At 41.3% G+C, this 27,430-nt stretch overlaps 1 protein-coding gene and 1 long non-coding RNA gene across 2 annotated transcripts; one reads left to right on the top strand and one right to left on the bottom strand.

Moving 5' to 3' along the window:
• On the top strand, positions 1–25,615 carry LOC142370084 (uncharacterized). The gene is made up of 5 exons (XM_075452507.1): positions 1–100; positions 918–1,026; positions 1,914–2,033; positions 19,935–20,013; positions 23,557–25,615. Exons 1-5 carry the CDS (start codon positions 3–5, stop codon positions 23,646–23,648), a joined length of 498 nt encoding a protein of 165 aa, XP_075308622.1. The 5' UTR covers positions 1–2; the 3' UTR covers positions 23,649–25,615.
• LOC142370335 (uncharacterized) lies at positions 12,514–13,382 on the bottom strand. Its single transcript, XR_012767846.1, has 4 exons — positions 13,063–13,382; positions 12,865–12,980; positions 12,665–12,776; positions 12,514–12,563 (listed from the first exon to the last, which is right to left on the bottom strand). It is a non-coding gene; the product is annotated as an uncharacterized LOC142370335 (long non-coding RNA).
• Positions 25,616–27,430: the final 1,815 nt, after the last annotated feature.

Below are 27,430 nucleotides of genomic sequence, written 5' to 3'. Positions count from 1 at the left end.
GAATGTATCCAGTTCGTTGGTTCCTTGCAGTTTTCCTGGCAGCTGGCTTATCTGGGCTTTGTTGTGCTGGACCCCTTCATGCACAATGCAAAGTAGAATGGTACAGTTTATTTCTTTAGTAGCCTAATTGTTTTTATTGTGTTATGTTTGATTTCACTGACAAAAAGCATACATTTTACCCCTTTGCTAACTTTGATATACTTCTGTAAGCCTTAAAATATTTAAACCCTGATAAATGTTTCAAGTGTCTTGATATGCAACAGTCATTACTTGACGGCATGTGATTTTTGTTCCATCTTGCATTTTTGCCGATTATTTCAATGCATTTGGTGTACGATATTATAATATGTAATCCATAATACCTGTAGTTTATACATGTGAAATGTAGATCTTAGAGAAAATGTTGAACTTTCTTTGTGAACACTGTAGCAACTTGTCAACCTCTCCCTCTGCTTAATATTTATGTGAAAACTATCAACAGAAACATCCTTTTACTGAGCCACAGCATGCTGTTAATTAAAACTGGGGTATGACCAAATGTATGTGATAAAGATCCTTTGTTTTTATTAAGCTACTTTTAAATACAGTTTAATTGAATCAGACTTTCTATGGCATAACAGGAAACAAGACGTGTGAAGAAATGTTTTTATTGGAGTTTATTAGTTCATTTTTTATCTTGGAGAGCAATAAAATAAAATAAAATGTATACATTTAAAAGTTAGCAGTACTACTGTTCAACAAGCACTAATACAAATAACAACCTTTACAGTAAACTTTCAAGTAGCTAAAGAATGTTAATAACACCCTGTGCGCACTAGATGGGGTTGTTTGCCTTAAAATGTTCTCTTCAGTCCACAGCAGAAATCACCCTCACCTAAATGCCCATTCAGTTGCTGTGGATGTTTTATTCTATGCAGGTACTTTGGAATACCATGTCATGTGGTTTATGAATCCCTGGTTTCTCAAATTAAGAAATGGAGAACCACGTCGGGCTGCACAATGGGAGGACAGAGGTGCCTGTACAAGGTGTGTTGATGTGTTACCTGTACCAAACAAAATTTTGGATACACCACACCACCATATCATTTTGAATGGGTGGGCATGTCCACACTTTCGACTAGTACTACATTTGCGACTTCATTAGTAGTAGCTGACAATTATAAAGGGCTTGAGTCCTCAAGAGCAGCACTGCTCTGGATGGGGTCCCCTACATTCTGAATAACTGAATTTTAATAAATAGATTTGAATAATAAAGTTAAAATTTTTTCTGTAAAATGTATCTTACAGAATTACATCATAGGCAGAATATCAATATATCTTGCTAAAGAGTAAAAATTAAAGAAACAAACAAGATTGTTCATGGACTTGTGTAGATAGACCTGCTATTACAGTTCTGCTAACATGCTGTTGAGATGTGTGGCTGTTTTTCAAAGTACAATTTAAGCATAAAACAAATGTGAGCTGATGTTTGAGGGAATGTGAAACTTCCGCCATATTATGCTCATTAGATCTAACTCTAGCCGTAACCCACATCTGTTTGTTGTAGACAAATATCTACAGACCACCCCTTACTGTTAAGGCTGTTACCGTTCTGTAACATTGTTTAAAATGATTACTCAATCCTGTAAAACAATATTTTTGTGAACTTAAGATTCTTATCCTTAGTTCTATTTTAATTTTGAAACTATTTTCATTAATGCATCATTCCTTTCCCAAGTTCTGCAATTATTCATTATTTTTAACTCAGCACTTGGGGTAGCAGTGTTACCAAGGATGAAAAGACAATTCATGGGGATGGGATAAAGAGATCTGGTTGGGCTGGCATAGCATAAACTGAAAGAACATCATGTTTGTATTCCACCAAAATCTAATTTTTTTGTTTAAACCAAACAAATTGTTTTGTTTGCCTACAGTTGCAGTCTGCCTCTGTGCACTTTATAGCTGCCAAGCACACAACTCCTTTTAAGAAGTATGTCGAGGACATCAACTTCCGGCTGGTTTCCTACCACTTTTTCACTTGCTGTCGTGTTTCGGTAGGTCTTCATTTTCAAAAAATTCTTGGAATGACTAAAGTAGAAAATTGCATTTGCATCTGACAGCAAATGATGATAGTAGGGCCTGTCCAAATTAACCTTTTAACTATCCTCTCTCCTATTCCTATTCCTGGTTTGTCAAAGATTTATTTATTGATTTATTTATTTTTATTTTTTTTTAAATCGCTTTTAAATCATTCTACTTCTTTCGTGGATATAATTTTATTCTTTTATTCTTTTTCTTTTAATTGTATATTTGTAAACAGTATTAGCCCTCCTGTTTACAAAGGGAATCGGACAGAACAATGTCTCCTAACCCTCCAGTATCAGTGAGGTGCAAAGTGTGTGAGCGACTCTCTGTGAGGATAACACAGATCGAGAAGAGGATTGAAACGCTGCAAGACATTCGTAACAACGAGGAATTTATTGACTCTATTATAGCTCCTGTGCAGGCTGTGGAGCCTTCATGGTCCAATGGACTAACTCAGATCTTTCTACACGGGATCACAGCTGATGTGGAATCTCAGACTGCAGACCTGGCTGACACACTTCCCTGGATGTGTCCAAATGACACTGGAATATCTGGCGAAGCTCCCAAACCGGACGGTCCGACTGATATTACATTGCATTACATTACGGTCATTTTGAAGACGCTTTTATCCAAAGCGACTCGACCTGTGGGATAGGGGATCGACTATGGGAGATCTACCATATTAATGAAAGAGAAGAAAGTCAAAAGGTACGTTGTCATTTATGTCTTTTTTAAACACTTGGCCGTAATCTTTGACCTTATTATAGCGACATAACTCCGGTGCTCTTCTATAATAAGGTAAAAGATTACGGCCAACTGTTTAAAAAAGACATAAATGACAATGTACCTTTTGACTTTCTTCTATTAATGAAAGCATTAATATGGTAGATCTCCCATAGTCCCCTATCCCACAGATCGAGACCGCCTAGTGGCCTGGCGAACTTTCGTTGTGTTTTGATGTTTGCATCGCGTTTTTTTCTTGCATGTGTTTTGAAGTTTGCAGCGTTTCTCTCTTGCATGTGTTTTGGGGTTTGCAGCGCGTGTGCTCCGGTCGTTTTTGTGATTGCTGCATTTTTCTCTTGCAGCGTTTTACTGTTGGATTTGTTTCGCCGTTTGCAGCGCGTTTGCACGTGTCGGCCACCGACAAAACCAAACAGCTAAGAGCATAACTAGTGCTAGAGTAAGTGTGATAAGTAAGGTACCTAGACAGATGGGAAGACAATTTAGGAAACAAATAAGTGCGTATGGAACTAGGACGAAGCAGGTGATGTCCTAAGAGGGCGGATCAGGGTAGTGTTTCCTGAAGAGATGGGTTTTCAGCCTGCGGTGAAAGATGGGCAGCGACTCAGCTGTCCTGACATCAGTTGGGAGATCGTTCCACCATCGGGGTGCCAGAACAGAGAAAAGCCGTGACCGTGTCGATCGTGCACAGGGACCCCTGAGTGACGGGGCAGCCAGGCGCCTGGAGGCCGCAGAGCGAAGTGGTCGGGCGGGGGTGTAGGGCTTGACCATAGCCTGGAGGTATGAAGGAGCTGTTCCTTCCACTGCCCTGTAGGCTAGCACCAGAGTCTTAAACTGGATGCGAGCAGCTACAGGGAGCCAGTGTAGAGAGCAGAGAAGGGGAGTGGTGTGGGAGAACTTGGGGAGGTTGAACACCAGACGAGCAGCAGCTTTCTGAACCAGCTCCAGAGGTCTTATGGCAGAAGCCGGGGCACCAGCAAGGAGCGAGTTGCAGTAGTCCAGGCGGGAGATGACAAGAGCCTGGATGAGCACCTGTGCTGCCTTGTCGGTGAGGAAGGGGCGAATCCTCCGGATGTTATAAAGGAGGAATCGGCAGGAACGGGTCACTGATGCGATGTTTGGCGAGAACGACAGTTGGTCGTCCAGGGTCACACCCAGATTCCTCAACCCGGAGGTTGACGTCACCACGGAGTCATCCATGGTGATGGCCAGATCTCAGAACGGGCAGCCCTTCCCCGGGAGAAACACCAGCTCAGACTTGTCCAGGTTGAGCTTAAGGTGGGGCATCGACATCCACCCCGAGATGTCTGCCAGGCACGCAGCAATGCGTGCCTCCACTTGGGTGTCAGAAGGGGGAAAAGACAGAATCAGCTGGGTGTCGTCTGCATAGCAGTGGTAGGAAAAGTTATGGGAGTGGATGACAGAACCAAGAAATGATGTGTAGAGGGAGAAAATAAGAGGACCCAAGACCGAAACCTTGGGGAACCCCAGTGGTGAGCCTACATGGCTTCGACACAGACCCTCTCAGTGTTACCTGGTAGGAGCGAATTGTCAGGTAGGATGAGAACATGGAGAGTGCAGAGCCAGAAACACCCATTCCCTCCAGGGTAGAGAGAAGGATGTGGTGGTTCACTGTGTCAAATGCTGCAGACAGGTCCAGGAGAATCAAGACAGAGGAGAGAGAGTTAGCTCGAGCAGTTTGGAGTGACTCAGTTACTGCTAGGAGGGCCGTCTCAGTTGAGTGACCCACCTTGAACCCGGACTGGTAGGGATCCAAGAGGTTGTTCTGGTGGAGGTAAGAGGACAGTTGTTTAAAGACAGCACGTTCAAAAGTTTTGGACAGAAAAGGTAGAAGGGATCTGTAATTCTTGAGCTCTGAGGGGTCAAGAGCTGGTTTCTTTAGAACAGGAGTGACTCTGGCAGTCTTGAAAGCAAAAGGAAAAGAGCCTGTTGTCAAAGATGTGTTAATGAGGTGGGTCAGGTAAGGAAGAAGATTAGGTACAGCAGAATGAAGGAGAGGGGAAGGGACTGGGTCAAGGGAACATGTGGTGAAATATCCCACTGGAACAGTGTTGGTGCCAAACCAAAGTCATCAACCCCAGCCAGGACCTGGTCTCATGTTGTCCGTCGCAGAGGTAAACCCAGCACTAAACCTAAACCTCCAGCACTCACTCCGCCACCTGAAGTTCCATTGCATAATAAATATGATCCGTTGATTCCAAATAGAGTGTGTGATGATGAATGTAATGCAAAAATTAATGAAAACAAGAGAAATGGCCCCAAACCTCAGCCAAGGGCTAACCAGATTATCAGGAGAAGCCCAAATCCCACAACCAAGGTGAGGACTACAGAAGCGATCGACACCTCCGCACAAAATGGAATAGACTATAACACAGCATGTCAGAATTGCAAAGACGGAAAATATAACTTTTTCTCATACATCAGTCAAGGAAGTGATAGATATTTTGCCGACCATTCTGTCTACTCATCCAGATGGCACGAGGATCATTGTCCACACAGGGTCTTTTGATATTTTGGTAAGGAAGACTGGCTCTGAGATCCTGAATAAAGACTTTTCTCTGCTGTTGGAGAGATTGTGTCACTATGGAGCACACCGTGTCTCCATTTCAGGCCCCATTCCTACTGTGGGTAAAGGAATTTAACTTTTCAGCAGACTTCTTGGCCGGAACACATGGTTGTCAAATGCATGCATCGCCCATGGGATTAAGTTCATTGATCTTTTGGAACTGTAAGGAGCGTTTCAGACCTGATGGCGTGCATCCAAATCAAACTGGATGCAGATTACTTGGTGCACATTTACGTCATGCTGTTGGGACGGCAAACCCAAACATGACTGTACAAATTAGAGTGAAGGACACAGCAGCGAGGCAAACAACCCCCAGCCCTCACCAGACCCTTTACTCCACATCACCTAAGGTCTTCAAAGGATGTCTCTGTCCCAGCCAGGACTCCAGCGAACCACCATCAACCAAGAAACGCAGGGCACCCCCTCCTAGTCCTCTTACAGCATCTGTCCTGGCAGAGCAGGGCACAAGGAGATGTGCAGGATGTTCAAGGAGCAGCAGAACATCCAGAGTTCAAAACAAAGATAGCACAGTTCAATCAATCAATCAATCAATCAATCAATCAATCAATCAATCAATCTTTATTTATATAGCGCATTTCATACCACAGGCAACTCAATGTGCTTTACATAAAGACATAAAAAATACAACACAGAAATACAGAGCAGGTAATTTGAGTAAACTAACAAAAGCTAACAAACATGGATAAACTTTCCTCTAAGAGGAAGCATTTAAAAATATAGCTAATAACAGAACGGTTGGTATAATAAATGATAACAGATCTTCAATATATGAATATGACTAAGTTCGCCTCCTAGTGAAGCATTAAGCATTAATAAGATCAGAAACATGGATAAGCTTTCCTCTAAGAGGGAGCATTTAAGAAGCCGTTCAATGGTCCATAAATTACATTAAAGGGGACTTGGGTAAAAAACTTTAATCTGAGAGGAAATATTAAGGTTTATACAGTGATAATAGGTCATTTGAATATGAATAAGTTTTAATTAATAAGATAAACCATTTGAATATAACTAAGTTTTCCTCTTAGTGAAGCGTTAATGAGATAGGGGTAGAATGAGAGAGGAAATTGTTATGTATGGAGCTAAGGTTGCGCTATATAAATTGACCACTAGCTGGTACCAGCGATGTAACCTGTTGCGTTCTGTGTGTGGAATAAACGGACCTGAAGAAGTGGTTCAAAAGAAACGAGCGTGTGTCAGTGTTGCTCTTTGTAGCATAACAAATGGAAGCAGCGACATAACATAAATTGGCGACGAGTTGTGTCGTCCGGAAGACTTTTCCCATCCTTCTGCAAGTGAACTGCCAGTGTGGGTCAAGTATGGACGTAAAGATCAACCACGCGCTGCACGGCACGGATAGCTACTGAGCTAATGCTAGTGTGAGCAACAGAGAAGTGGCCCTGATAAGCAGACACATCTCAAAACGCTGGATGCAGTTTTGAGCAGACTAGAGGAGTATGGTCTGCGCCTTAAGCAGGAAAAGTGCCTGTTTTTCCAAGAGTCAGTGGAATACTTGGGACATAATTGATGCAGCTGGTCTCCACAAGTCTCCAGAAAAGGTACGTGCTATTGTGGAAGCACCAGCACCATGGGATGTGAGTCAGCTACGTTCATTCCTCGGAATGTTGAACTATTATGGACGTTTCATTCCTGACCGGGCTACTGTCCTGCAACCACTGAATGACCTGCTCAATAAAGGAAGGAAATGGCAGTGGACGTCAACTTGTGAGGCCGCTTTTCAGGAGGCTAAAACACTACTAGTATCACGAGAGGTACTAACCCACTTCAACCCTGAGCTACCCCTTCGCCTGGTGTGTGATGCTTCACCCTACGGAGTCGGGGCTGTGCTTTCACACGTTTTGCAGGATGGAACAGAAAGACCAATAGCCTATGCGTCAAGAGCTCTCAGCAAGGCGGAACAAAATTATGCCCAGATAGAGAGAGAGGCGCTGGCGATAGTCTTTGGAGTACGCAAGTTCCACCAGTACCTCTATGGTAACAAGTTTACCCTACTCACTGACCATCGACCACTGACCACCATCCTGAGCCCAATGAAAAGCACACCATCGATGGCTGCAGCTCGTATGCAGCGCTGGGCGCTTCTTCTGTCAGCACATGATTACATCATTCAGTACAGGGAGGGACCTTTACATGCAAACGCTGATGGACTTTCAAGGTTACCACTCCCTCATGCTCACAAGGAGAAGCCTGGAGCAGTAGAAGTGTTTTACACTGCACAGCTGGACGCACTGCCAGTCAGTAACTCTGAGATCAGACGTGACACCATGTCTGACCCTATTTTGTCTCGTCTGATTGAAATGGTTTCAACTGGTCATTTTCCTGCTGCAAAAGACACAGATGAGGAGCTGTCACCTTATCTGCTGCGTCGACATGATCTCACAATACAGCAGGGATGTCTCATGTGGGGTGTGCGAGTGATTGTGCACCCCAAACTTCGCCCCCGAGTGCTGAAGGAACTACACGCAGCACATCCAGGTGTGGTGAGAATGAAGAGCCTGGCCCGTAGTTATGTCTGGTGGCCCCGCATTGACTCTCAAACTGAGCACTAGGCTAAATCCTGCACGTCATGTCAGAGGGTACAAAAAGAACCAGGGCCGGCTCCTCTACACCCGTGGATGTGGCCCTCCAGTCCTTGGGAAAGGATACGTGTGGACTTTGCAGGTCCATTTGAAGGACATATGTACCTGGTCGCTGTGGACGCACATTCCAAGTGGCCTGAGGTGCATATCATGGACAGTACCACAGCCAATAAAACCATTCAAGTGTTGAGGGGTCTTTTTAGTCGCTATGGTACTCCTCACGTTCTTGTAAGTGACAATAGACCTCAGTTTTGTGCTGAAGAATTCAGTACATTTCTGAAAATGAATGGAGTCAAACACATCCGCTCTGCGCCATACCATCCTGCCACCAACGGTTTGGCTGAGCGTTTTGTACAAACGTTCAAACATGCTCTAAAATCCTTCAGAGGTACCGCACCTGTACACCAACGGCTGGATACCTTTCTGCTATCCTACCGCAACACCCCCCACGCCACTACGAAAGAAGCGCCTGCAGTATTGTTCCTCGGACGCAGGCTGCGTTCTCGTTTGGACTGCCTGAAACCTTGTGTTGCTGCAGCTGTACACAGGTCACAGGATGCACAGCAGCTACTGCGACAACAGCATGCAAAGGACAGACAGTTTGAGGTGGGAGAGTCTGTGTTGGTACGTGACTATAGGAGAGGGGAGGAGAAGTGGTCACAAGCAGTTGTTATGGAAAAGACGGGGCCGGTGTCCTACAAGGTCAACGTAGGGGAACAAGGAGTTTGGAAACGACATGTGGATCAAATGTTGACACGCCCGGATCCAGAGCCTCAGCACACTGAGGTGAACAAACCTGTGAACCCCTCAGTGTCACCCCCTCCGAGTGGTAGTTGCTCTCCACTCACCAAGACAACTCATTCTGAAAAGAGTGAGGTCCAAGGTTCTGAGACTGCAAATTCACCAAGGAGCGATCAGTTTAATGAACCATCACAAGCTGGACATACCGAGCCAACAGAGACCGTTAGACGCTATCCTAAAAGGATCACTAAGCCACCAGTTCGTTACGGTGATGAGTAAATAACACTAAATGTGAATGTGAAGTTGAGTTCTTTGAACTAGTTTCAACATACGTTTATAGATTGTATAACTTCCATTTTTTTTAAAGTAAACAAAAAAATATATATATATATCTGATGTTGTGTTAAAGAACATAGATTTCTGGGTTCATGGACAACATATCGTAGTGGGGAGGAAATGTTATGTATGGAGCTAAGGTTGCGCTATATAAATTGACCACTAGCTGGTACCAGCGATGTAACCTGTTGCCTTCTGTGTGTGGAATAAACGGACCTGAAGAAGTGGTTCAAAAGAAACGAGCGTGTGTCAGTGTTGCTCTTTGTAGCATAACAAATGGAAGCAGCGACATAACAGAAATAACACATTGGGGAGAGGAGGAGAGAGATCAGCACAAAGAAGGAATTGGGAAACAGTGAAGGAGGTGTGGTGTAGGAGTTGCGTGTGTTATTCAGTGAGCGTGTGTGTGTGTGTGTGGGTGTGTGCACGTAAGTCTGTGCTGAACTTTTATCAGGCATTTGTCCTTGACAGTGATGTGAGTATGTCAGCCAGTCCAAAGAGTTTCCACAGGAGTCTCAGGAAGGGGAGGGGGGGGGGGGCACATGTTTACATAACAAACTTGGAGAACGATTTTGTCAGGCCAGTCCAAGGCCAGTCCTGGGGCGCCAGATTGAAATAACAATTTTTGTTTTTGGTTCAGACAGACTACTGATTTTGCCGTCTATCTTTAAGTTTCTGCTGGTGCGTCTCATGGCGAAATCCGATCAGCCGAATTGTGGAATGTAGACCATTTCCGCCCGGTCCAAGGAATCAATCAACTTTACTCCCAGTTTTAATCCATTTCTCTTCTGAGTCCAGGAATCTCAGCCAGCCTGCGCGCGTGCATCCAGCTTCCGATTCAGCTCACGTAGCATCTCAGTCTGAGCGTTGATTGCTCTTGTGACCCCCTCAAATGTTTTCCACGTTCTCTTAATTTCGTGAAATACCAGGTATCCTCCAACTCCAAATAGCAGGAACCCGAGTATCACAAATCCAAATATATAGACATCTTCGACGTCCTCGGCGTACAGCATTGCTAGACACTGAATTCTCCATTTCCCCCAGGAATCCATTGAGTATCCAGTGAAGAATGTCCCGTCGGGGCATGAGGGTTCTCCTTTCCCTAACTTTGCATTAGAGAAAATTTGATCAATAGCTTTGAGAGACCAGCTGACCAGATCCATCATATTTGAATTCGTCTGATATGTAAAGAGATGCTCCAAAAAGACAAAAAGAAGCAGGGAAAAAAAGGGAGGGTTGGGAGCAGAGAGAAAAAGCGTCCTCCTTCACCGAGAGCAGGAAGTAAGTTCAAAACAAAGATAACATGCCGTGATGCGTTCAGGGTCCCTGTTATAGTAGTCCTACTACTGACAGCTGTTCTGAGAACAAGCTGGGACCCAGTAGGATTCCTGTATTAGTTAGTAAAAGAAGGAATCGAAAACAGTCAACTTGCTAGTTGAATCTATCTAATCTGTTAACGGTACCACGTACAACTCAGAATACAACAGAGACCAGTGTAAACTCCACAAAGCTAGGCTTACTTAATATTAGATCTATGTCCAATAAGTCACCGTTAGTTAATGACTTCATAATTTCACACAATTTAGATTTTCTTTTTCTGACGGAAACATGGTTAACAGAGAGCACAAGTGCTACTAGTTCTATTTTAAAGGGTGTTCCTAAAATTCTGTTCTTAATCATTTACAGATCTCCAGGATACTGTGCAAGTTTTATTTAGGTTCAGATGGCCTGCCATGAAATAATTATGATAAAAAAAACTTTAATTGTTCTTGTTTCATGGTATTCTTAAATTGAGAAGTTGTGCAAATGGCCATACTCTTAAAATAAGGCAAATAATCTTGTTGCTCCACTGAGTTTTATTGTAAAACATTTTTATACTCTGTTTCTGTTTCATTCTTGCTCAAAATTAGCTGGAATATCTTATCAAGAAAAACTTAGCCATACTTTCTTAAAATGAGATAATTTTTCAAATGCAAAACATGCTTGACAAGATTGATATTCCTTTTGGACAAAAAATAAGACTTACTTCCTTGATACAAGGCTTTTTTACTTTCTTTAAATTCCTTTTTTTGCAGTGTAGCTATGTTACCAACAATGAGCGCAGAGTCGGTTGAAGGACTGCTGGATCATTTCAACTTGAAAATTTTGAATGTAATGGAAGCTGTTGCACCGATTAGAATCAAGAGCACTTTGAGCAAACAGAAAACCCCATGGAGAAACACCACTACGGTCAAAAACCTGAAAAGAGAATGCAGGAAAGCTAAATGTAAGTGGAGGAAAACAAAGCTTCAGATTCACTATGAGCTGTACAAACAAAGCCTACGTAGTTATAACAATGAGCTGTGCAAGGCCAGACAGCTGCATTTATCTGAAATGATTAATAAGAATGTCAACAATTCTCGAACTGTTTGCTATTTTTGATAAACTCACAAATCTCCTAAACAGTAAAACCGAGACCTGGGGCCCGTTTACAAAAGTAGGATAAGGGATTAAGCCGGGATATGTTGGCTATCCTGGATCAACTTATCCGTGATCCGGTTGCACAAAAGTAGGATAAGGGAAGTGGGATATGTTCAGACGTAAGTTACCATGGAGATTTATTCTGTGAAGCTAGCCTGCTCCAGACCAGGCTAAGTTCCAGGATCTATTTAATCTCATTCCTTATCTCAGTCAGCGGTCGCCACAAATGGAAACCAATATTTATTCCACTGCCTAGAACATATTGTTAAAACATTTAACTATACCCACTATCATTATTGAAACATTTGTGATCATTAATCACAATCATTTTAGATAACTGATGATTTTAGATGAACTTGCAATCATTAGATAATTTAGTTTCCCACAGACTACACATAAAGTACATCACCATATAAATATAAATACACAGAGAGTACCATGATGTTCCTTTATTGAACAAGGATGAATCAAAGCAAGTAAACCATCAGCTCCTTTCAAAACTGAAGTCACACAGTGCTCTACAAAACAAAAAGCACAGAATCATGCAGTTTGAGACAAACTGTTTGTAAAAATGGTAATACAAATAAAATTGCCTTGCCTATACAGGACAAAAATGCCTCTGCCATTGCAGGTCCAACTTAAATAAACATGCAATATTAATTAAAATAATTTAACAAATATTGGTCTCTGACCAGCCGACCACAGTCGTCATCCGGGAAGATGGCAGGACTGTCCCAGTCTATGAGAGCTGGCACTCTGGGGGCCCTCTCCTTTCTCATTGTGGAGGACAGCACAGGCCACAATGATATCACATGCCCTGTCTGGGCTGACTCTCAGGTGGTTCAGACACTGAAAGCGTGCCTTCAGTAGGCCAAATATCATTTCGATCCGGGCCCTTGTTCTGGCATGGGCATGGTTGTATGCCAGTTGTGCCTCCAGAGGGTCTGCAAATGGAGTGAGCATAAAAGGCTGGCAGGCGTACCCTCTGTCACCCAGCAATACACCCAGGAATTCACCTGTGAAAACAAAATGTTACCATCACAACCTCATAAGTAGTGACATTCTTAACACAGCTATTAAGTTAAAAGTGGTTATCAATAGAGGTTCTGTGTCTCACCTTGTGATAGGCGCCGATAGATCTCTGAGTTCCGAAACACTCGGGAGTCGTGGACCGAGCCGGGCCACTTTGCCACAACATTACTGATCAAATAGTTAGCATTGCAGACCATCTGAAATGATAAGATGTTAAACCAATTAATGCACATCACAGGCAATGTACAGTGTTCATTAATTTACTTTATCAAAAGTCATGTTCACCTGTACATTGATGCTGTGGAAGTTTTTCCTGTTCACAAAATCCCCCTCATGGCCACCTGAGGGGGATTTTATTTTGATGTGTGTGCAGTCCACTGCACCAATGACATTGGGGAAACCTGTAATACGATGCAATGAGTATCTTACTCTGAATGTTAACATTGTAATTGTAACTGTAATTTAAAAAAAAAAATGTCTTACCTGCAATCCTATAGAACTCCTCCTTGATGTCACAGAGTCTTCTATGCCCAGGGAAGGAGATGAAGATGCTTGCAAGTCATTTAATTGCGTTTTTTTTTCACTGCTAAAACAGTACAGGCAATGTGTGGGCAGGCACATTCTTAATAAAAAGTTGCTGCCATGTCCATTTTGGTTGCTTGCTTGCGCTTGACTCAGAGCGCGGATCACACATGAGAAGCTATACAGAATCATACGCGGCGGACAGCACAGCTTTATGCCAATTACGCACACAGGCTCCACACCTCCACACGCATCGCGTCTGCAATCATAACTCATCAGGGGAAATCACATTTTGCCAATATTTTAGAGACCCCCAACATTTCCCAAATCATGTTTTTGGGGGGGGGGGTCTCGTGTCAGTTTCAGGGGGTCTCGGATCCCCCGAGTCCCCCCGTAGTTCGAAGACTGCCTAATTGTGATAGTTTCAGTGGAGTGGTGAGTGTGATTTGTGCACTACTTACGCATTCAGGCGGTCAGCAATGGTTTAACACGTTTGCTCCCTTTGTTTTTTAACTGTGGCAGTATTTCCTTTTTGTTTTATTTTCTCCGTCACCTCTTCATATGCTTCCATTAATAGTTATTGCTCTGCTGGGAAGAAACACGCCGCCCTTGTTGCCATGGTGAATCAGTGAATCTATGATCGATCGTGGGGTCTATTTAAGCAAGCCGTGTGCAGCACTTATCCAGGATCGCTTTCACCTGGCTTGATAAATCCGTGTCTGCTCATCCTGGCTTGGCCTTTGTGCAACCAACTAAGCCTGGGCACCCATGTTTTGGATTCCTTGAACCTGGCTAAGTAACTCATCCTGGATGTCTAAGTCCTACTTTTGTGCAACGGGCCCCTCCTCTCTACAGAGAAATGTAACGAATTTGTCAAGTTTTTTAGCAAAAAAATCCAAACAATTAGACAAAACATTCATGCAACACAGACAAGCAAGAAAACTAATCTGTGTCTAAAACCTACAAATAACTCTGATGTTATGTCACAATTTAATATTGTTGATTTAAAAATCCTAGAGAAAACAGTTCGGCATCTGAAATCAACAACTTGCACTCCTGACATAATACCATCCGACTTTTTTAAAAACTTTTCCCAAGTCACAAAAGACAGCTGCCATTAAGTCCCTCCAAAAGAAGAGAACTCGAGACGCCTCTATGATGAACAACTACAGACCTGTCTCTAACCTCTCTTTTATATCCAAGATTATTGAGAAAGTTGTATTTAACCAGCTCAACGACTTTCTGACTGAAAGTGGAAGTCTTGATAACTTTCAATCAGGCTTCCGACGTCATCACAGCACTGAAACAGCTCTGGTCAAAGCGTTAAACGACATCAGGTCAAATACTGATTCTGGTAATGTTTCAGTCCTGGTTCTGTTGGATCTCAGCGCTGCATTTGATACTGTAGATCCCAGAATCCTGTTGCACAGGCCGGAAAACTGGGTTGGACTTTCTGGAGCGGTCCTTAACTGGTTCAGGTCCTACTTAGAAGGCCAGAATTATTTTGTTACAATTGGCAGCTATGAATCTGAGCGAGTGGCCATGACTTGTGGAGTCCCCCAGGGGTCAATTCTTGGACCTTTTCTGTTTAACTTGTATATGCTCCCTTTGGGTCGGATATTGCAGAACTTTAACATCAATTATCACCGTTATGTAGACGATACACAACTTTATGTGTCTCTGTCACCAGACGACTGCAGCTCAGCAGACGTACAGTCAGTGTCTGGAGGAAGTAAACACCTGGATGAGAGAGAATTTTCTACAATTAAATTAAGACAAAACTGAGATCATTCTGTTTGGTAGCAAAGAGAAGAGGGTCAGCGTTGGTAAATATCTTGAGACTTGGGCCCTTACAATCACTGACGAAGTTCGTAACCTTGGAGTGTTGATAGACTCAGATCTGACTTTCAGCAGCCACATCAAAGCTGTCACCAAGGCAGCTTTTTACCATCTCAGAAACATCAACAGAATTAAAGGTTTTCTCTCCCAAAAAGACCAGGAGAAACTCATCCATGCATTCATCTCCAGTAGACTTCCATTACTGTACTGCTCTTTTAACTGGACTTCCCAAAAAGAGCATTAAACATCTGCAGCTCATCCAGAACGCTGCTGCTAGAGTTTTAACCTGGACTAAGAGATCTGAACACATCAAAGCAGTTTTAAAATCTTTATACTGGCTTCCAGTCAGTCACAGAATAGATTTTAAAAGCCTACTGATGGTTTACAAATCCCAGAACGGTTTGGCCAAAATATGTATGATATGTTCAGAGAATATAAACCTAGCAGAGCTCTTAGATCCAAGGACTCAGGTCAGCTAGTCCAGTCCAGAGTCCAGACTAAACACGGAGAAGCAGTATTTAGCTGTTATGCTGAAAACAAGTGGATCAAACTACCAGTGGAGATTAAACTTTCACCAAATGTAGACATTTTTAAATCCAGGTTAAAAAATTTCTTTTCTCATATATCTATGCATGAAATCTACATGGTATCTTTTAACTTATCTAGACTGTTGCTTGTTTTTAAATTAATTTGAATTATTAGGCCCGAGCAGCTAAGCGCTGCGAAGGCCTATTGGAACTGAAGGATTTCACTATTATTATTTAGACTCTTTTTCTTAGCCACGCGGAAACGCAAATTTGGAGGCCTAAACATATTAAAAAACTCACCAAACTTTACCCAAAATTGTCCCCCGGGTGAAATCACATGATTTTAATGTAATCAAAAGTGGGCGTCGCAAAACTGCTCTACAGAGCCACCTAACGTGAGATAGCTCGAACCGTACATCGTAGAGATCTGAAACGCGGTATGTATGTAGGGCGCCTCAAATCAAGAACAAAAGTCTTTTGGAGGTATGCTCTAAAATGTACAAGGAGGCGGCTATTTTGGGTCAAAGGGCAAATTTTGGCCATTTTTCAGATTTACACACCTCGTATTTTAACAAACTCCTCCTAGGGATTTTAAGCTACGGACTTCATCTTTGGTTGGTATGCAGTTAAGGGATGGGCCAGCAAAAGTTATCAAAATCTTGAGTTTTTGAGCATGTTTAGGGGGCGTGTGCAAGCGGCGAACTTTGCGTACTCACCAGTACAGACAAAGCGCTATAACTTTCACATTTAAAGTTCAATATGCACCAAACTTAGTATGAGTCATCCATGTTGGATGCCTGATGATCCTATGTGGTCATATGCTGACGTAATCTAAGCCCCGCCCCCTCAGAACAGGAAATCCCTTTTTTTCCTTGGAAAGCTCCATCTCTTGCCCCCTTCACCTAATCAACATGATCTTGTGTCAAAATACAGATAACAAGTTGGTCTAACTTGCAGTTTTCAGTTGAAGGCGTGGCCGTGGCAGTGTGGCAAAGTCAGACATTGCGCCGTTACCATACGTTTGGCTATAAATTCTACAGTTTTGCGCCGAGATGCACCAAACTCAGTAGGATCAATCCTAATCCACCCCCCAACAGGTGTGCAGTCCAATATTTGATGGGCGTGGCCTACTACTTTGAAATTAATTAATTGAAATTAATCACATTTTAATCGCATATATTTTATCCTTTAGAAAATTAACATTTTCAACAATATTTCAACAAACACAGAACATATCCCTATTTGAAATCTGAATGTAGCATGCATGAAAACACAGTATATAGAATCTTGGATGTTAAGCTGCGTTGGGCCCCCACGCTAGCTACTACATGTTTAGCGTTGAGGTGATATTTGAGGCTTGATATGCTGCTGTGATACGCGAATTCCTTGTTGCATAATCTGCACACAACCACGCTCTTGTCGACGCTTCCATCCGTCTGTATTTAAAAAAATAAATAAATAAAAATAAATAAATAAATAATTATAGTGTGCGATTAAAATGCGTTATTTTTTTTAACGCGCTAATATGTGTGTAGTTAATTAATCGAAATTAACGCGCTAAAGTCCCAGCCCTAAAAATAAAAAAATCAGCCCCTAGCCATGTTTTCACCGACAATCATGAAACTCAACACACCTGTTCGTCTTGCCAGGACCTACAAAAAAGTGTATTGGAGCCCTGGTCCACACCCAACAGGAAGTCCGCCATTTTGGACCAAAGTCGCCATTTTGTCTCTTAAACAGACGTTGTATTTGAGCGAACTCCTCCTACAGCTTTTAACGTGGGGACTTTATACTCACTGTGCAGAGTCTTGAGGTTTTTGGCTACATCACAGTATGTGGGCGTGACTAAGCTTCAAAGTCTGACCTTTCGCCATGAAACATCATAATGGAATAATTTCCACATGCAAGGTCGTCGGTTAATGAAACTTTCTGTGTGTTTTAATAGACCAGCTGTAATCACATTCACATCGTCTTTGTTGACGTCACCAAAGCCCGCCCCCTTTGAACAGGAAGTGAGCTGTGTTTTATATTACTCCTAAATTCATGCAGGTTTAAAGCTGTGTTTGATGACATTCAACAACATGATGCTGAATCCTCTCACCACTGGCTGCTGGCTGGAGCCTGTGGGTGTGACAGATTGGCGAATTCCAATCCCTCAACATTTGCATACGGTCGGCTCTAAATCACACATGCATCATCCGATTTGCACCAAACTAGATATGAATGACCTTTGTTAACCTCTAAAGAGCCCAATAGAATTATATTGGAGTGTGACTCCAGTGCGCCCCCTAGATCATTTAAACAGCTATATCTTCTTGAGACATCAACCGATCTGAAGTCCCCGGACAGAGCCCTCACAAGCATAGGACAGAGGCTCCCCCAGGTACCGGGACCAGAGGCGACAGCCCACCAACCCCGGCAGGACCCGCCACCCAGACATGGGCCCCGCGAGCCCGAGAGAGGCTCCCCCGGAGAGGTCAGCCAGAGATTGGCCGCAATAGTCACCCCTGTTTCCTGGGACCTACCACAGGGCAGGGGGGCCTGATGTCCAGCAGGTCCGGGGCCTGCAGCGACCGTATTCGGGGAGCTACTCGGCATTCTTTTCCATAAAAGGCAAACAATGCGGAAATTTAATGTATATCTAGTCATAAGATTTTGATAAATCTTAGACAAATCAAACAAACAAACCAACGACATCGATCACACTTTATCCTTGGCAAAAATAAAAACAGAGAAAAGAAAAATGTATTTACATTTATCTAAAACTAGTTTTTGCCTCGATATTTTTATATCTATCTCCAAAATGAGTCAGTCATAGAGTGATACCTCCTGTTCCCTCTTTTTTTGTATCAGTAATGTGAAGAGGCAGCTGGTGAGACAGAACGCCAGGCATGAAAATGGTGTGTTCTTTGCTCCTAAGCAAGATGTGTTTCATCTTCTGACTGGTTGATTGGTTGATAGAATAAGTAAAGTCCCCAAAATTTGTGGAACGTCATCTTTTTATGCTTAACTGAACCCGCACTAAACAAAAGTTATGGATACTTTCCTGTTGCCCAATAGGTGGTTGTGATTTATGACTGACTAAAACTTTCATGCAATCGTGCACACGAACACTTCACACTGTTGTGTGAAGTGGATGATGGAAATGATGGAATGGCATGATGGAAAAACACTGCCACTGCCTGAACACAACATGAACAGAAAGATTAGGGTTGTCTTTCTGGCCTGTAAAACATGTATGTGTCAGGTAACTTTATTTTCTTTTTCTTAATCTCACTTGTTGCTATGCTTCACTGCAAAGACACACCAGTTAGCATAATTATGACAGTGATGGGTGTGACGACCCCTCCGCTCCACTAGTTGTCCCTGTCTTTTCTGTTGTTTCTTCCCTTTTGCAGGGAGTAAGACGGAGTGCTCATCAGGCTGATTGAGCCACACATGGGGCTTGTGTCTTAAAAGCTCCTCTCCTGCCAATTAAGAAACCCCCCAACTTGGATTGACTTGGTTAGACCAGGTTAGGGGGCGGCTACTGTTTTGTTCTGTTTTTGATCGCTTACACATCCACACACTCATGCATGCATACACTATTGACAACTGACATCCACGTTTTCTTAGTTCAGATCATTTTTGTTAATAAAAGTTATTTTTGAAATTGCAAACTCTCGTCTGTCTCCCATCTATGTTGCAGCCTTAGAGCCGGGCTGTGACATGGGTGACAGGTGAAAGACCTAGTCATAGTACACAAACCATCATAAGTTCTGCAACTTGCTCATTTTGTCTGGTGGATAGGTTGCAGGTGAAAGGGTTTCCAAGTGGACTCCACAATAATTCCATATAAACAAGACAAAAGCCAGCAACAGGAAACAGTCATAAATACAGAGGGGGACTCTATAAACTATTACTGGAAAGCTTAACTGCATAAGTGATCTGCAAATGTGAAGTGAAATGCAGTATATACAAAGGAATGTGATGACTAACTGATATCAAGTGAGGAGTAATCAACCAAAAAAGCACAGGTGTGAAGAAAAAGAAAGTGAAATGCAGAAGGGGAAAAAAGATTTTGAATTAAAACAAAGTATACGTGTAGCTACTGAAATGTAAAGTAAACAAGTATTTTAAAAAAGTTATCAAACAATTACTTCATCAACATATGGGAGGTGACTATTTTTGATGCTTGCTACAGGAACAGTTTGATTACTGTGATGACAGATAAAAACTTTACCATAATCAAGAAAAGTTGTGAAAATTTGGCATTAAAATTAATTCAGAAAAGCAACATAGAAATAGTTACAACATCTCAAACACCTTTATCACATAGTGTAAATCATTTTAACTGGTTTATTAAAATAACAACACTGAAAAGATAAAAAAAAAAAAATCACCACACAGCAAAACTGAGCGTAGCCATGAAAAAGGTTGGGCATAGTTGTGGTTCTAACTTCTGGATGTAATTGTGATTCTCTCCAGGCCATGTCAATCTCTGAGAGCTGGTATGCCATTAAAGACCATGGCACCAACTACTGCAACCTTTACAACCTCATAGAAGGTAAGATTAGGTAACAATATGGTAATTAAACTTTTTATGTCACTTTAGTATTCAGTCATGTATTTCACTTGTTGAACTTGAAGCATAATGTACTTGACGAGGATTGCCATTGAATGCGAACAGGTGTTCAGACTAGAATTAGTTCAGAGAACAACAGACGATGTGAGTGGGCATGTCTTGCCTCAGGTACAATGCCATGTTTGGCTAAAGTTAAAGGAAAATAATGTTTTAAAATTGTCTAAATATAAGCCCAATTCTCAAAAAGCTTGGACACTGTATAATGTGTAAATAAAAAAACCCAGAATGCAGTGATTTGGAAATCACAAATCAAATTTGATTCGTTATGGATTATAGAAAATACATAGGACGTTGAAAGTGGGACATTACTATTTCATGAAAACTATAAGCTTATATTGAATGTGTTGGCACAACCTATCTTTAAAAAGTTGGCTTGGGTCAACAAAAGGGGTACTAAAAAGTAGCATGATTAGGTATGAATAGCACACATTAGAGAGGCAGTGTATCTCTCATTATAAAGCAATTTCAAAATAGAATGGTAGACTTTAATATTTCATCATCTACGGGATATGATATAAAAGATTGAGAATGTGAAGACATCTGTGTGCAATGAGATACTGTGGATGCTCTTGATCTACGGGCCATCAGCCAACACTATTAAAAACAGGTATGATTCTGTCATGGAAATCACTGAATGGGCTCAAGAACACTTCCAGAAATTGCTTTCTATATACACAGTTTGTGCCGTCTGCAAATGCAAAGCGCCATCATGAAAAGAAGAACCCATATGTGAACAGCTTAGTTTTTAGCAATCAAGTGTCCAAGGTTAGTTATCAATACTAAATAAAATCATTAATGAAACTCATTACGAGGCGCCACAATATCAGCACCAGTCTTGAAGGTCTGTTGGTCTATACAGTACATATCGGTCTGAGATGGATTAGACGTGTAAAGAGCAGATCTGAAGGCTATGAATCCAAGCACTGAACTTTGAACGACCCTTTAACTGGTAGACTCAGACTGGCTTGTTGTATTCAATTAAATTCATCTCACTTCAGTTCAATTATGTTATTAATCCTCAAAAGAAAATTGATGCAGTAGAAATTAGTAGTAAAGATCATCCAGTAATGAGCTACCAAACATTTAGAAGGTTGAAGTGTAGCAGAAATCTTCTCTGCCAGAGAGGTCTACGCTCCCTCGTCCTTGGTTGTCTGGCAATCCATAGAGGTTTCCTGCTCTTCCTCCACTATAAAACCAGAGTAAGTTCACGCTAAAGGTCACAATATGCAATATCGTGAAAAATTGCAATTAATTCCAGAGTCAAATTTGAGGCTAAAGTTAAATATACAACACTTCAAGTCTATTAAAAAAATTGGGTCATGCACAAGGACAGTGATCAAGTGCACCAGCAAATCTACCACAGAACATGAAAAATATATGCAACAATTTCAAAGCCATACTCCAACCCATGTTATTCCAAGTCTGAAATACTGTAGCAGGATCATAAGAGAGCTGTGCAAAAAAATGAATACCTAAAAACCTCAATTAACAAAGCAATGTTGAAAGAAGAGTGGGCCAAAAATTGTATAGCAACTTTGAAAAACTGATAATATAAAGGTGCTAAAGATAATAGCGGTTGAATCTTTGGGAAGGTGTCATGGCAAAAGCCGGGCTGACTCACAAATTGGACTCGAGCAGACAGACTCAGATTTGAGTAAAAACAAGGTTTATTAAAAGGTAGGTGGAGCAATGAGCGGATCCAGGAGGTTACCCTGCGAGTAGAGGGAGATGGTTAGCGTGAGTCAGAGAGGGATTTATCCAAGAGATCAGTTTTTCCTTACCGAATCAAAGAGGGTTTCCAGAGTGGATGGTAAGAGTGCTGGTTGTGGTGCAGAAAGCACTGAATCAACAGCGTGGCAAGCAGGCAGGTGGTGAGCAGACAGGTGTCTCGGAATCCACAGTGGCGAGCTAGATCCTTTAGCTTGGAAATCCAGAGTGGAATGAGCAACAGACACTAAGAGCACAAGAGAACAAGGCTAGTACATAGAGGGTTACACAAGGCAAGATGAGCGGAAGTCAGCTAGATTACCATTGTAGCCGTGAGAACACTCTGGCGAAGGCTGGTTGCTCCCGCAGATTCGTATGAAGGTGTCTTGATGAGCGCAGATGGAAAACAGGTGCGAGTGCAGGAGCTGAACCAGACTCCACCCTGGTCTTCCTGGAAAACCTGCTCAACCCCGTCCAAGGCTACGTGCCCACGACAACGCTCTGAAGCATAAACGCAGATGTCCGTTTTTTTCCTCCACAATTTATCTGCGTTCTCACGAGCGCTTGGGGGTGGATATCTGTCTATCCATGGGAACAGGGAAAACGTATAAAACTCATAGTTTGCCGATGTAGTATGCACGCCCCGGACGTAGGTGGCAGTAGCAACAATACCTTTGGTATTGTTATATGAGTTATATTGTTATATATTAATAAATATGAGAAATGCCTGTTTTGTGGCTACTTCCTCCGCGTCAGTTGGAAGAAAATGGCGAAGCGCGGCGGCAACAACAGTACGCCTTCAAACTTTGTTTGGACAGATGATGAGGTCCAGTTGCTCCTGAACACGACACTGAACTACAAAGCCAGGAAGGCAGTGGATAATGTGGATTGGGAGTGTCCAAAATAAATACAGTGAGATATGGGAGTCGTTCATGGAGAACTACCCACTTAACGTGTGCAAAAAACGCACTTCTGCGTTTTGAACTGTTCCTACGGCGACGAGAGGTTGGATCGTTTTCAAGATCTCCACTCCGGAGGGCGTTTGCCTTTTCTCCGTTTTGAACTCCTAAAAACGCCGTCGCCGTGTGCAAGATAGGCACATCTGTCGAAATGTTCTGCGTTTATCTGTCGTTACCGTTGTCGTGGGCACGTAGCCTAAGACCAAGAAAACAAACAAACACCACAACCAAGCATGATCATGACAGAATGCTCATTTTTTTTCACAAACCAATTCTCGATTTCTTCTGAAGAAATTACACAGTGATATATATCATGGGTTGCAGCTTTTCTAAAGTTGTATTTGACTAATTTAAATACCTGTTAAAGATAAAATAATTTTATATTGTGTACTAAAATGTGCAAGTTTAGAAATAAAGAGGGTGCCTAGCTGTAATTGCTGTAAACTAGGACTCTACAAAGTATTGAATTGAACACCCTGAAAAAAAAAATAGTAAGAATCCCAAACATCCTAACAATCTCAACAAGATCATGGCACTGTTAAACATTGCAATCTTGAAATATAAAGAACAGTTCTTCATATAAATCATCTCTCAACTTTTATTTACACATTATAAAAAGCCATTTATTGAACAGATGAAACAAGCAATTTATCAAATGTTACGTCAGTAAAGAGTTTCACATCAATGACTATCATGTACGCATATTGTATAATCAGTGTTCTTGAAGCATTGGGACACTTTTTTTTCCTCTGTCAACAGATGTTCATTATGCCTGTTTCTCCTGTCATTTCTTCAACAGGAAGTCATCTTACTGAATCCAGAGGTTATAAAGAGGTCACCAGTGACTTCTTTTGTACCCAGCGCTCCTCTGCAAACTGTACCATTTATTGAATTAATGTTTACAGTATCTGAGACCGACACGCATGACAAGAATAATCACTGGGCAGGTTGTTGGTTTCTTTTATTTTTGACATTATATATAGTGCTGTCAAATTTAACACGTTAATGAAAAGTTAGTTAATATTTTTTTGATGCAATATTAAAATAGGCACATTCTGTGAATGTGGCAGCTTGATTCAATTCAATTCAATTTTATTTATATAGTGCCAAATTACAACAAACGTCATCTGAAGGCACTTCAAAGATACAATCCAATTCACGCCAATTTATTGGAATTCAATTATAATCCAATCAAATCCAATTAATTAAAATTCCAAATTAGTCAAATTCTTACATACAAAGCCGATTTTAAAAGGTAGCCTAGCTAAAGAAAACAACAGATTGCACTGAAACTTCTCTTTGATTCAACCCCCGTCCTGAACGTCCATGAGGTGACTGTGGAAAGAAAAAGACTTAACAGGAAGAAACTCTGGCAGAACCAGACTCAGGAAGGCTGGCCATCTGCTTCGACCAGCTGGGGTTTTAGAGGACAACAAACACCATAACATCAGCACGGGGATACCTGTTGAGAGAGAGAAACACAAGTTAATGACAACAATAATGTTATAAGTACATAGAAAAATAAGAGAACAGAGTGTATCATGGAAGGTTCCCCAGATATCTAGGCCTATAACAGCATATCTATGGGATGTTTCAGGATCACCTCAGCCATCCTTAACGATAAGTTTTGTCAAAAAGGAAACTTTTTAAGCCGAATAACTTAAGGTAGAGAGGGTGTCTACGATACTGGCAACTGGTTCTACAAAATAGGGGCCTGATGACGGAAGCATCTGCCTCCCATTCTACTTTTAGAAACTCTAGGAACCACGAGTAGACCTGCAGTCTGAGAGCGAAGTGCTCTTTTGAGAAAATATTGCACTACGAGGTCTTTAAGGTATAATAGAGCTTGGCCATTAAAGGAGAAGTTTTTTTTTTTTAAACCTGGACCTTATTTCTGGCACTAAATACGTTCATCTACTCACAGATAACAGTTTTGTGAAAGTCGGCGTCCTTCAGAAGATATTTAGATCACTCGAGATCAGCGTATATAGACAACACAGGGCACAGACAATACAGCCTCTAAATAAGGCATTATCTTTATTTCACCAATACTTTAAGACAAATGAATGAACGAACGTGTACTATTGCACCGTTACCTCATAGCTGCCATGTTGTTGTTATCCGGGGCTACACACGCGTTTAGTGGGAAGACTTCACATGCTGCAGCACAGCTCATTCACTCCGGTAAGGAGGACATCCATCGTACTCAAATCTGATAATTTCCTGTCATGATAAAAAAATCTGATAATATCCTGCCATGTTGCACAAAACTAGCAGCAGCAAACTCTGTGTGAAGTTACACGATTGTCACAGAGCACAGAGTAAATAAAGAAGATCCCCACTTCCTCTCGCCAAGGGCTGACCACACTGAGTAGTTTACAACATAAATGGCTGGACAACTCTACTTGCGGCAAAACACTTACCATAATATTTTATTGAAGTGTGAATGTTACTTTCAGGTCAATATGCCCCTTCTGTTGTTGCTTGTTGGGCTTAGGTTTGCCATGAGGAGCTTTGCATGTTGATTTGGATTGTTGCAAAAATAAAAACGATAATCATTTGCATAAAGCAGGTATTTTTGTCTGCTCCCATGTTGATAAGAGGATTAAAAATATCCCTTAAAGGTGCATTTAGACCATATATAACAGGTGTGATTATTTTGCGATTAATCATTAGTTAACAATGGACAAATATTTTAATCAATTGACATATGATTTTATTTCAACATTTCTACTAATTTTAGTTGTAGAAAGATTTTTTTTGAAAATCAAGATTTTTCTGAATATACATAATGTGGAACTTTAATGTCTTATTTTGTTGGATATGAAGTTTCAAGTATTAATCAAGCTTTATTTTGTTATAGGGCTCACTATAGATAAGTTTTTACTTTGTCTCTACAGTAAAATATTTGATTATCTGTAATTATATGTAACTCAGAGAGTAATTTACGATAAACAAATATGCAAAATAAACTTGTATAATGCTTTAAATATAAAAGAAAAAACTAATAACTTTAAAAATTATTCAAAATATTTTTGTGTAAGTTTGCACTTGCAGAATTACAGAGGTGAGAAAATGCAGCGAATAAAGTCATATACAGTATGTTGTGTGATTACTCTTTTTTTTTACTTCGCTCTTACCCACTAATGGTTCGGGGATAGAAATTAAAAGTATACACTGAGGGTTTGAATTAATATCCATGGTTATGTTTAGATGTTGACAATATATGGTTCAGATTACAAAACCAAACATTGTTATGAACTTCTTAGTTTAATACTCTTCGTTGCAGTTCCCAGTTGTCAAATGCGCCTAAACTGACTCATTTGACAAGATGAAAAACAAGTTGCTGACATTCACAAATTATATCTATTAATGAATTGTTTCATCATGAAAAATCAAGCTACTATCCATCATGTCTTTTTCTTATCATCCATATGTCTGAACATTGATGTTGTTACATGTTGTTCTACAATGGGCAATCAACGATCCTTTTCTATCATCCCATGTCTAAAATGTCTACATACAGTATGTAAAATTACGATAAAGATTAGATGTTCTGCAGTTTTAATGTCATAAAACTCAATTGTTTCTGTTAATTTAAAATATTCACCGAATAAAATCACAGAAACCTATTACAAGGATGAATATCAATGTAAAGATAAAATATTTTCATAATTGCTTTAATAAATACTGCATTTTACCATGTCACGAATTGCTGTTTGTAAATTTGCTATATATGAATTCAGATACTGATAAATTTCAAATATAGTGGCTAATAGTCATTCGGCTAAATGACAACACACGCAAATGTCAAGTGCCACTTTATTTTCATCCTTCTGCAAGGATGGAAGCAGGTATGAACACCTCACGACCAATGCATTTCCACTTCAATTTACTTTTCAGTCACAAACATTTAGACACACTACTTAACAAATTATTTCTTTACCAATTTAGTGTATTTTCTCACCTTGTAGTGGTGTTACCTGTGATTAAGCTTCTCCCTGGTGCAGCAAAGGGCATTGCCAAGAGATTGGAAACATGCTGCAGCCAGCCTTATTGGACAGATCCATTTGCTGCATTGTCATAGGGGTGTTTGGGGTTTATTTTCTGTTTTGGCTGTTTGTTTAGAATGTAAGAGCCATTTTGTTTCCCCTTAGTGTTCTTCATGGTTTAGCTGAACCAGTATTTAAATTCTCCTGAAGGGTCTGTTAAAGTAGGTCAGATTGTTGTGTTCATTCATTTTTTTTTTTTTTTAAGTATTTTTTTGGGCTTTTTATGCCTTTAATGAGAGGACAGTTGGAGAGAGACAGGAAGCAGGGGGCAGAGAGAGGGGGAAAGACACGCAGCACAGGGCCGCTCGGTGCGGGAGTCGAACCAGGGCCGGCTGCAGCGAGGACTGTAGCCTCTATATATGGGGCGGCTGCTTAACCCACTACGCCACCGACCGCCCCAATTCATTTGTTTGTTTGAGTTTCGAGTCTGTTTTATATACCTGTTTAGTTGGATTTTTGATTTGCCAACACTTTTCACATTTTTGGGGGTAAATAAAAACCCAGTTTTGAACAAAAGCTCCTGTGTCTTTGTTGCCTTACTGCTTGGTTCCTGACAATTGGTGGCAGTGGTGGGAATATCCAGTATTGGACACAGGAATTTTTCTGGGATTTTCTTCTAGG

Source organism: Odontesthes bonariensis, chromosome 20, assembly GCF_027942865.1.
Source record: "Odontesthes bonariensis isolate fOdoBon6 chromosome 20, fOdoBon6.hap1, whole genome shotgun sequence".
Classification (NCBI taxonomy): Eukaryota; Metazoa; Chordata; class Actinopteri; order Atheriniformes; family Atherinopsidae; genus Odontesthes; species Odontesthes bonariensis.
Note: the sequence above shows the minus strand (reverse complement) of the source record. Positions and strands in the feature narration are given on the sequence as shown.

Coding starts and splice junctions, on each gene's coding strand:
- LOC142370084 (XM_075452507.1), top strand. CDS start 3: ATGTATCCAGTTCGTTGGTTCCTTGCAGTTTTCCTGGCAGCTGGCTTA. Junction 101..917: donor GCACAATGCAAAGTAGAATG/GTACAGTTTATT, acceptor TATTCTATGCAG/GTACTTTGGAATACCATGTC. Junction 20,014..23,556: donor CCTTTACAACCTCATAGAAG/GTAAGATTAGGT, acceptor TTTCTTCAACAG/GAAGTCATCTTACTGAATCC.